Raw genomic sequence first — 11,058 nt, forward strand, 5'->3', positions numbered from 1 at the left:
CAAACCCATGTGGGTGCAATGCGGTGGTGCAGATGTCAGAATGCGGAAGAGATTCTCCCCATAAACAATAACGTGACGTCAAGGTTATCGCAGCATACAGGCAGGAGAGGTATCGGCGCTAAAAACAGCTGCGTTATCGATGGGGCGGACACGTATAGTTTGTTCACCCGAAGAACAATATAATCGAACGCCACTTGATGTTTTCGAATCGGCCATGGGTTGTCTATCTCGCGGGGACAAGCTCCTGGTGAGGCAACCGTATCCGTTCTCGCGATCAACGGCATTCACAACGAGAACTGGTGTATCTGCAGCATGATTCGGCCCCTTCTCAATACAAGGAAAATTCGCTACCGCACGACCTGCTCTGTGAGGAAACGCATCACCAAACAAAGCGCGAGGTTACGGGACTCCACTATATATGTGCATGGCAAAACTGTCTGCGAAGAGAAACAACCTGTTACAAAGAACGCGTGTCCGTCCTACGTCACATGCGGCAAGGAAATGTTTGCAAACTGCATTTGGTCGACTTGGCCGTCGCGTTAGCAAAGAATAAAGAGGCGTTAGGTAGCGGGAGCGCGCAGAGACTCTAAGGGGCGCCGCACATACAAATTATACCGTTTCATTTCTTCTCGAGCACAGCTCTTCGCACCCGTTCCTGCGGCGAGCATCGGTGTAACCGAGCGAACGAGCATATAGTGAAGGATGAAAAGCGATCGCAGAACACAGCGGGGGATGAAAAGACGTGGGGAAAGAGGAGGGCGTGAGAAGCGTAGGGCGGCGGCGATGGCTACGAGATGACGCCAGAGTGGTGCGCGTCGTTTGAGAGGTCCGTCTGCGGCAGCTGCTACGAGTGGGGCCCACGCGTCACCCACGCGCTGCCTGTCGCGATCTCCACATTAGTGAGGCAGTCGCGCCACACTTCGCTCCGTTTGCGACGTGCCGCACGAGACAGATTGTCCGCGCCAGCCAATGTGTCGCGAAATGAACACGCGTATAGAGCTGAAATTTCGGGTTCGGGAGTATCGTAATCGTCGGTGAATGTTCAGGCGAAAGCCTTTCTAGGCTCATGGTGAAGTTTGTGTCAGCAGACCTGACCGCCGGAGTGTCCGCCGAAGCGTCATCACGCCATATGAAGACAAATTAAAGAATGAAAAATGATTGATAGTGACAGTTAGTGAATGATAACGTTATAATAGATTGGTAGAGGTTAATAATGACTAGTGACTACTAATGACTCCGAAATGGCCCATGTGTCTAACGAGGCCTTGTAACGACTACTATTGATTAGAAATGACTAAAAATGCTTAGTAATGACAAGTAATGACTAACAGTGACTGAAATGACTTGTCATTACTATTGATGACTATGATATGACTAACATGTCTATCGACGGCTTGTAATGACCACAATTGATTACACATGGCTAAAAATGCTTAGTAGTGAGCAGTAATGTCTAAAAAAAAAGAATAGAAAGAGGCGAATGATAAGCGGAGGAAGAGTGGGCTTCCGCCGCTCACCTCTTAAGAGAGGACTTAAGAGACCCTGTAATTTTTCTCCTTTTTTAAATTAGACATCTTTATAAACAGGCTCCTGTGAAAGCTAGCACTGTTCAACATTGCCCGTGAACGTTAGCGCCGACTTTTGAAATACTTGTGCATTTCAGCGGAGATTATTTGCGTGAGGAATCGTGACGTCCATGGAGCTAATTAAATATTCACAAGTTGGCTTTCTAAAGCATGTACATTATCACACGTTCCAAATGCTAAGCTGAAGCCGAGCAGTCGTAAGTTTGTCTGCTTAGCAAAAATCCTTACAGCAGCAGCACATTCGACAAATCAATTCTCAAGCTACGGTACATGTTTTAGCAGATTTCGGGGACGGATATCGAGCTTAGAGGTGATGCAATTTTTTTTTTTTTTACCTACATCGGTTGAACGAGTGTCGCAAGACACCATATTTTACAGCGGAGCTGTATATGTCTACCTTCTCATAGATTTTTTAATGTCCCTGCCTCAAAGCTCCCGCACGCTCTATGAGGAGGCAGAGCAAACCAGTAAGGCATGTGCTGACATGTGGCGTAGCAAGAGGAAAGCTCAGAAGCCACCCAAATTCCATAGTTTCATAGAATAATTACTAGAGGGAACTCCGGCCCTAGTGTCTACGGGAGCTGCAATCGGGGCGGTTGAGGCAGCATGGGGGTTATGGGAAGTGCGCGGATTTGCCTAAACTTCGTCCTTCTGGCTTCAAGCGCACGAAAATGCCGCTCGTGACTTTGTAAACCCGTCATTTTCAACAAAGCACTGTGTAACAAATAAGTACGCAGACATTGTTAAACCTGTCCGACGGCAGGATGCGAACACGGAGCCTCTAGTACAGAAGCCCGATATAGAAACCATTACACCACGGACGCATGCATCGACAAGCGGCATCAACAAGCCCTTCTGAATTTCTTGCGGACAAGTCGGCGCGTTGAGACGCTTCGCGCATTTCGATTTGGCCACCTCGACACGCTGAATAGCTGCAGTTAGTAATTGTTCTCGGAGAATGTGTCTGCAGTTGCGAGTATGCAAATCATGTATATCATAGCGACCTCAAAGGTATTGTGACCGTCGTTACTAAGTGACAGTGAGCGATGCAATAAAGCCTTCACCACATGTTTTCTTCCCAAGACATTTATAGCTCTGCTGGTCATCCACCTTCGCAGTGACCTTAATTTTTATCTGATGTAGCTCCACCCACCTACATGAAACTATTTTTATAGCACTACTGTAGTATAAGCACATTTTCTACACCGCAGTCTTGACGAGTGTAGGTAGCAAAGTGTGAAGTCGGGCAGAGTGCGCTACTATATTGGTTTTATATTAATCATAAGAAGCCAACAAACGAAGTTGGTGCCTTTGTTGGTTTCTTATGATATCGTTAATAAAAAATCGGGCCCCTCGGTTCTTTCTTCTCGTTCATGTATAAAAATCTGGTATAGTATAGTAGTTACCTGGCGAGCCATGTTCGCACGTATATGCGTATGTATTCACAGCCTTCGAGGAACGGCATAACCTTGAAAAGACATCCGCAACAGCGAACGCCCGAGATTTCCCTAGCTTTCGTGAAAAGAAAAAAATGCGTCGATTCCTGCGTCAGTGAGCCTTCCGTATCGTTACTCAAAAATGGTTAAGGTATGTTTTTTTTTTTTTTTTTATCCTTCCTTTTCACGGTTGGCGTTCGCTGACGCACGTATGCCGTATTATTTGCTTTTTCACCGTCACCAATAGACATTACGTTTGCTACTCGGCAATTACGTTAGTCGCTTGCTTAAATAGATCTTGTGACACCGAGTAATGAAAGAAACGGTTTGCAACAAGTCTAGAGTACGCCTGCTTCTATACGTACGAGAATCGGGATGGCGCACGATGCACGCTCGTTCACTTTTGCGCGAGCTGTCTGTTCTTACATCATTCTACGCATATTTTTTTCAAGTTCATTTTTTTTTTCTTCGCCGTCTTTGCGAGTGTGTGTGTGTGTGGGGGGGGGGGGGTCTATAATGGCAACATGACTTCCCGTGCTCTCGTGACGTTAATGGAGTGTTTTGTATGGGTATGATAGCGGAAGGATAAGGCGCGGAGACTAGCAAAGAGTGATCGATACAAATCGAGACCTAAGCAAGCAAAATTGCGTGCCACCACTTGAAACCAGGTAACCTGCGAATAAGCATGGAGGAGAGTTGTGCATGGTTCGCAACTCAATTCCCCGCACGTGCCGTCATGACCTGATCACTGAACGTCGCCTAAAAGCCTATGGTAAGTATATACGACACCTGAACAAAAAAATAGTGCCTGTAGCGCACATTGCTTGAGACGTCATTTCAAGGAAAGTGAAAGGATTCGCTCAGCTTGTTTGGTACATTGCAATCACACCTTAAACAGAATACAAAGCCAGCGATTATGTGACGTACTTTCTTCTCTGTTGCTGTTCTCGAAGCTCCAGAATTCCGCCATACTGTCAAATTCGCCACCTTTTTGTCAGCGCCGATTGGCTGACAGGGCGATTACGCCCTCTCCAATTAGCTCAAAAACGCACAGTTGGCGCAATTTGACACTGTACAGAAACGCACTCCAGGTGCCCCCTATCAACATTTCTGATTAAACAAGTTTTTTTTTAAACATTGGTCCCACCGTTTTCTATGCAGGTCGCCGCCGTACGTAACCAGGCTCGAAGATGACATCGTCGCTGACCTTGGGAGTGCTCTGCGTGTGCCTTATGGTAGGTACCTGTATACGTATTCTATGGACGGCGGATAAGGAAGCCCCGCGCATAATTGCGTGTGCACGTGCCGATGAAATCGGGCGATAACGGGCGTTAAAAACTCCCACGCCCACCCTAGCCGGGCTAACTCTTCGCCTTGCGCATAGCACGAAGTTGTTTACAGTCTAAACGTATATACTGCCCTCATCACGCAGTACAGCTCGCTGCGGACTCGGGAGAAATGAAGACTCAAAACAAGGACGAAGCGCGCAAATGGAAACCGCTGGGCGGGGAACAGTCTGTAATCGGGACACCAGACCCGCTCTCAGAGCCAGGCGCTGCAAAAGAAAAAAGAAAAGAGAAAAAAACCTACCTGGCAAGCCGCACTACGGGAAAACACCACGGGCGATACGATGTCTCCGAGGCCGAAGTTTCCTTGCGAGACCGTCCAGACGATTGTGTGCATACACACTTTGCACATGTCAGCCGCGGGAGAATTTAAAAAAAAAAAAGGGGGGGGGGCAAAATTTTTAGGTAGCGCACGGAGCGTGGGCTACATAAAAAATTCGGTTGCCAATTATTTTAGGTTACCATTACCAAATACCACGCGGATTCCAAGTTTTGGCGTCAGCAGTGCTTAGTCAGGGCAGCGTACCCCCCCTCCATTTTTTTTTTTTTTTAATGGGCTCGACCCCACTTCCTTCCCAGGTCAACTGTAGCATTGCGGCACCCACTCGACAAGCGCTGGAGGCGATTTTATTACCAGGATTGCCTTACGCGGGGCAATTCTAACTCTCCCAATGCTTATATTAATTATTCAATCGCGATCCGGCGTTATGTACTCCGGCGGCGGCCGCGTATGGTGCGGCCGCGCGGGCCCCATCTTGAAAGCGATCTGCGATGGGGACAGTCTAGTTGCGACGAGTGCTGATATTTGTGTGCGCTGTGTTCTCGCCGCTTAGTTCGCGTTGAAGCGAGAGGCAGCACGAAGTTCAATTCGCTCGCTGCTGCTGCCGCGCTTCCTCACTCCAGCGTTTTGACTAGTTTCCGCGGTCATCGAATCAGATGTGTTCGTTTGCTTGTGGGCGCGTTACACCATGCTTGTTCCTTTAGTAAAAGAATGTTTACAAATTTATAAAGCCGATAAATCTATCCTTACTTCGTATAGCTTCCTACTAATTTGCTGTCGCAATCGATGCTTCGCCTTACGGGCGAAACTGCGACATTTTTTTGCTTTGAGTTCACATATCGGTAACGCTTTACCTCCAGAGTTATTTTTGAAGACTTCTCCAAAATGCCACTTTTTTCAAAATGCTTGATTGAATCGATACATTAAGTATATGCCCGAAATATAGAATATATTTATAATATTAATTATAATATAACTCATAATAATATATTTCTTTACAGAACACCCATAAAATTTGCTTAATTCTAGAGAAAGTTGACTTCCGTACACTCCTTGAAATGAGCTTTCTTCAGCGCCAGTAAACAAAAAGTGAACGTCCCGAACAACACTTCTGTGGCCTGTGAGAAATGCAACGAAGCCGACTGTCACGTAGAATCGCATTTAGTAATAGGAAGGCCCCAGTAAGGCACACACCAAACCCAATATCATAAGGAGTGCCATTCCAGTCATATACAGGGTGTCCCAGCTAAATTTAGCTAGAGTTTAAAAATATGCGAATGCAACGTAGCTGGACAAAACCAATGCGATGTTTGCCGTCACTTGGAGAAACTCAAATTATTTTTTTCATTTCGCCTAACTAGATAATTAGTCTTAAACACAATAATTTCCATGTTGATTAAGTGAACATTGTCAATGAAAAAATTGTAGAGCTACATGAAAAACTCCCGACACGGCTTTCTGTTGCTCAATACGTGCTACTTAAATGTTTTTCCGAGCGTAAAAGAAGCCCGCGAATCCACGCAAAATTACTGCGCGACTGGCCTCTCTAGGCTCTTCGCGGGAGTTTTTCATGTCGCTCTACAATTTTCTCATTCCCACTTTTCATCTAATTATCATATGTGAGAAGTTGTTTTATTAATTAGGATTAATTATGTAACCAGGCGGAATGAAAATAACCCGAGAATGTGTGCGTGTGTGTGTGGCCGTTGCCCTGCAGTGGGCGTAACCAGGCTGATGATGATATATATATTTGAGAGCGCGTGTGAGTGCGCGCGCCATACACTGGTCGCGGCCCTACGAGCCCCGCCTCCCGAAGGGTGACCCAAGGACGTTGGTGACCCAAGGACACTTGGACGTTCGTTGGCCACGCGGTCTCGAAATACGTCGCGGTGGCTTCGGTGTCTATATGACATTATGCTGCTGAGCACGAGGTCGCCGGTTCGACTCCTGGCCGCGGAGGCCGCATTCCGAAGGGGTTTGCGTCTGATTCGCTCTTTGCGGTATAGCAGCTCGACAGCAGCCTATCCGATAAGGCGTAAGATGAGAACAAAATGATACTTTTTTCTTTTACTTCCCACCCATCCTCGTTTCTCTTCTTTCTTTCGTTCGCCACAGTCGCTGAGCCGCCTGGTGTAAGCTGCTCAGTGTGCTGACGCAACTTCGTTCGCGTCGTTGAGCGATTGCAATCGACCGCCCCAGTGAAGTGCGGTGGCGTGCGTGCGTGCGACGCCTTTCCCTGGCTGCGACAGCTCAGCGACCTTCCCGCGGGGGAGCATGTTTGTCGGCTCGAAACAGCGGAATGTTACACGCGGCATACTTTAACACCGACGGTATATCTTGTACGCACCTATACAACGCGCGGGCGAACCGACGAGTCACATGGGGGACTGCGCGCTTCGAAGTTTTTGACGCCGCGAAGAGTCTCAAAATGTCACGTTGTGCATATACATACGCCGCGATCAGAATACCGCCACTGAAAACAGAACGGGTGTTCCTACGTTTTGGACTTGTGCATCTTCATCTTGCGAGATCTATGCGTTCAGGTCAGTCTTAAATGTAGCGCACTGCTCGTTTGGATTGGATTAGTTTATCCAATCCAAACAAGCACGACTGCTGTGGAAAATTTTGAATGCACACAATGACCGTGTGTGCCCGATACGATATTTATCTCAACGCCTGTGCATCCAAACGCGGCGTGAACAACCCACCACTACATAATACTGAAGCAGTATGGTGCCTCTGTATACCGTGCGAAGTCTCTTCTCCAACTTGCCTCCTGGAATCGACGGCAGGACCTCACGGCGCTTAGTCCCTGCGGCTGTATGGAAGGAAGTCTCAAACTCGCTTCTCCGATAGCGCGGCCGCTAAGCACGTGGGCGAGCGAGCGCTTTGCGCGGCGCGACGACGCGTCGGCAGCTCGGGCAGGGTCGCTACCTCGGGCAGTCCCACGTTATCGCTAAGCGGCTTTTGCTTTTCGCCCTTACTGCTAAAATGTGCGCATGGTAGACCAGGCAACCCGCGCAGGTTTCTTTTTTTTCCTCGCCTTGCAGCTCGGCAGACGGTGCATCGCTGTTACACCTCATCAATTCAGACTCTCGCGAAGGAGCCTTCACAATGGTTCAAGGCAGGCTTCCGAAGGCGCTCAGTCACGCATGGCCGACGTCCCGAGCAGCTGTATAGTCTCAACCATACATGAAAAGTAACTGAACAATTCGCCAGGCGTTCCATAAGTTCGAATAAGATACGCGCGTCCCCCTCCCCCTTTATCTTACAATAATCAAGAAAGCTCGTTCTGCAATTTTGCTACCAATGTGGATTGTAGTATTCGCTTCGGTGTGTAACGAAACGCGGGGGGCGTCCGCACAGCCCGTCGGAATGCGGATGACACGACATTGCATCGAAATCTGAACACAAGGTCGCGGGATCGAATTCCGGCCACGGCGGCCACATTTCGATGGGGGCGAAATGCGAAAACACCCGTGTACTTAGTTTTAGGTGCACGTTAAAGAACCCTAGGTGGTCAAAATTTCCGGAGTCCTCCACTACGGCGTGCCTCATAATCAGAAAGTGGTTTTGGCACGTAAAACCCCATGATTTGTTCATTCATTGCACCAAATTCATGACGCCATATGAACAGCGGGAAAAACCCCACTTCTACAAATTCTCTGCAAGAACTAGCACCCGAGGACTGGCAGACGGAAGAACGCACTGTGCCGCAACGGCCGGTGCATGTGCACTGCCACCACATGAAAGGTGGTAGAACAGCAGGTCTGGGAACATCTTAAGGATACCATCCTATATCTTTGTCGTATATGAAAAGAGAGACCGCAAAGAAGGAAATAAAGCAGTTCTCAAATATTCGCGTGTTCATGATTTTCCTTCCCATGATTTCAGATTGGCACTGCATGGACCTTCCGGCTGCCGCAATCTTGCACTGGTCCACAGGACTGCCTCCATGACGAGTGCTGCGTTGTCGGTGAGTGCGACGCCAGAGTGCTTGGTACACGCAATAGTATACGAGTACGCCATGTCTAATGCACCGCAGCAGCTTCCCTGTAGGAGTCAACGTAACCACACGGATTCTGGGCGACTTTATAGGTGAATTAGTTCAGGACGTAAAGGGCTGCACGAAACAGATAGGGCACAAGAAACGGAGGACCCGAGTGCTCATGTAGTCCGTGCTTTCTTGTCATGTTTTTGCCCCAATTCTTACCTTAAATAAAGATCATATACACTATAGTCCTCTATTCTTCTAGTTCATATCGGTGCTGTGTCAAGCCTGTTGTGCAGACTGAAGACTGTAACGTGCGAACTGATGACACAAGACAGGAGAATCTGTCTTTGTCAGCTTGCGCATTTGTATGACTCCATTTAAGCTCGCACTTAACCATGCGACCACAGAGGTGTCCGGAACAACAGTTATTCTTTCCTCCACTATGTTTTCTGCGACACCATCTTGAAACAACTGCAACCTCTGGAACGGCTGCGTCATTCCATGTGCTGCTTTGTCGTGCAGTTTAATACTTGCCAAGTGCATGCATTTCGGGTGGCTAAAGAAGTCAATTCATTACTCATGTGTTATAGTAAAAGGTAAAACCACTTCTTGAGAGGTAGCTTAATCTCGAGGAATGTCCCTATTCATATACTACAGTCGACACCCGTTAACTCAACCCTTGCATGACTGCACGATTTGGTCGAATTAACGACAGCAAAATGAACAACTTCACATTTTTTTTTTTTTTTTGCTTGGCGTAGCCTGTGATCTCATTTTGTTTCTTGCTCTTCAACGACTCAAACCACAGTCAAGCGAAAGGCGCAGTCTTTAAAGGCTGCCTCAGCGCGACACTACTACATTAAACAAGCGGGAACGGCCGTATCATGGGCGGTAGAAGCGTCGGCCACTAAAAGAAAAATAAATTTAAATAAAACGGCTTTCCACGAATAGAGAAACCGCAGCACTGTCTGCTGAATTTTTTGTGTGGTCTCATTAAACAAAGAGGCATGCTTTCAAGTTCCAGCTAAACGAGTTTTCCTGCAATAGCAATGCCTCGTTTTGCACTGTGCCTTTGCAGTGTGTTCGAATCACGCGAACAGCCGAATTAATGGAGTAGTCTATCTGAAACGCAGGAATGCTCTCATTAGACAACCCCTGCACAAATTTGAATTTGTAGAGGAGAGAATGTTAGAGAAAATTTGTAGGAGAAAATGCTGAATTCTACAGACTATAGGGAGCAAAATTTTTACTTATGGCCTCATATTTACAGAAACTGCCGGAGTAAGCTAAGAACAAAAAATCTGCAGCACAATGTTTGCAAATCCATAAATGTGCACCAGAAACGGATATCGCAGTTCTTTAAATCACATTGTCAGAGTATCTGAAGCGAACAAATACAATATGCGAGTTTCTAGCTTACGTGAATCTGGCAAAGGCTTCGTAAATGTTCAACTAAGTCTTACTCCCAAATTAAATATGTATCTTGGCAGTGCATAATGCATCATTTTATCCGCTTTAGATGTCTAAGGTGCAGTTTACGGAATTGTGACGTTTTTTTATTTTATTTTATTTTTTATTCGAGACTGAGAGTAGTAAGCTCGATGCTTATCTTCTTAAACTTTGAGACTTTCTGCAATTTTTGTTAACAATATACATAAATGATGTAAATAAAAAAATATATATATCTACAGTCGGTAGGTGTTATCTTTCATTTAAATGCAATGACTCTTGTCAAATTCCGTGCAGTGGATGCCGAAAAAAGTAAAATTCCCCGTTCCCATGCTTTTAAACTGCAGCTCCAGAGGTGAAGCTTCCTCCGAAATGTAATTTAGCCAGTTAAACACAGGACACACCAGCTGTACACTTACCCTGCTTTTCGAGCGTGTGGATGTTTTTACTTTTCTCTGCCAGTATTGTGCTTGAGCCACATTCGCGCCGTTGTGCTGTCACTGTATCAACGGCGCATGCACGGCTCGCGCGCGTGTAGGCCGGGTTACTTACCAGAGATGCGCAGTGTGTTTGGCTGCAGAAACTACAAAGCCAAGTGGACGCACAGTCAGCGTTCTGCCTTCCGCTGCTGGCATGATCTAGCATTGTGTGTACATATACAGTACACTAGCGTTCCTCATGCTCAGCAGCTGTGTGCATGCCACGCTATATGGTCCATGCATACATTACGGACAGTAAACGTCAAGCTAAATCTATAATCCTTTCAGTGGATGCGGACAGACGCCGATAATTTTCCGTCGCGCTGATGCACCATCAAGGTATGGCGCCTGCAACGCCGCTGCCGGCGTTACCCACCGCGCCAACGTTGTTGACTAGCAAGGCGCTGTTTTGCATTTCAGTTTCGCGTAATGTGTAGAGGAGAACACCGTCCGAGGAGCTCGAGCGTTGTAACCTTAAACCAAGGAGG

The 11,058-nt window shown here is 47.1% G+C and overlaps 1 protein-coding gene across 1 annotated transcript in view; it reads left to right on the forward strand.

The window, feature by feature from the left end:
* Window positions 1–11,058, forward strand: part of LOC140218955 (astakine-like) — a 30,778-nt gene that overhangs the window by 15,510 nt on the left and 4,210 nt on the right. The window contains exons 2-3 of the mRNA XM_072288698.1: window positions 4,184–4,257; window positions 8,543–8,624. Of these exons, the coding sequence (XP_072144799.1) occupies window positions 4,213–4,257; window positions 8,543–8,624 (127 nt within the window). The 5' untranslated portion in view covers window positions 4,184–4,212. The remainder of the gene's footprint in view (window positions 1–4,183; window positions 4,258–8,542; window positions 8,625–11,058) is intronic.

The sequence above is a fragment of the Dermacentor andersoni genome, chromosome 1, assembly GCF_023375885.2.
Source record: "Dermacentor andersoni chromosome 1, qqDerAnde1_hic_scaffold, whole genome shotgun sequence".
Lineage (NCBI taxonomy): Eukaryota > Metazoa > Arthropoda > Arachnida > Ixodida > Ixodidae > Dermacentor > Dermacentor andersoni.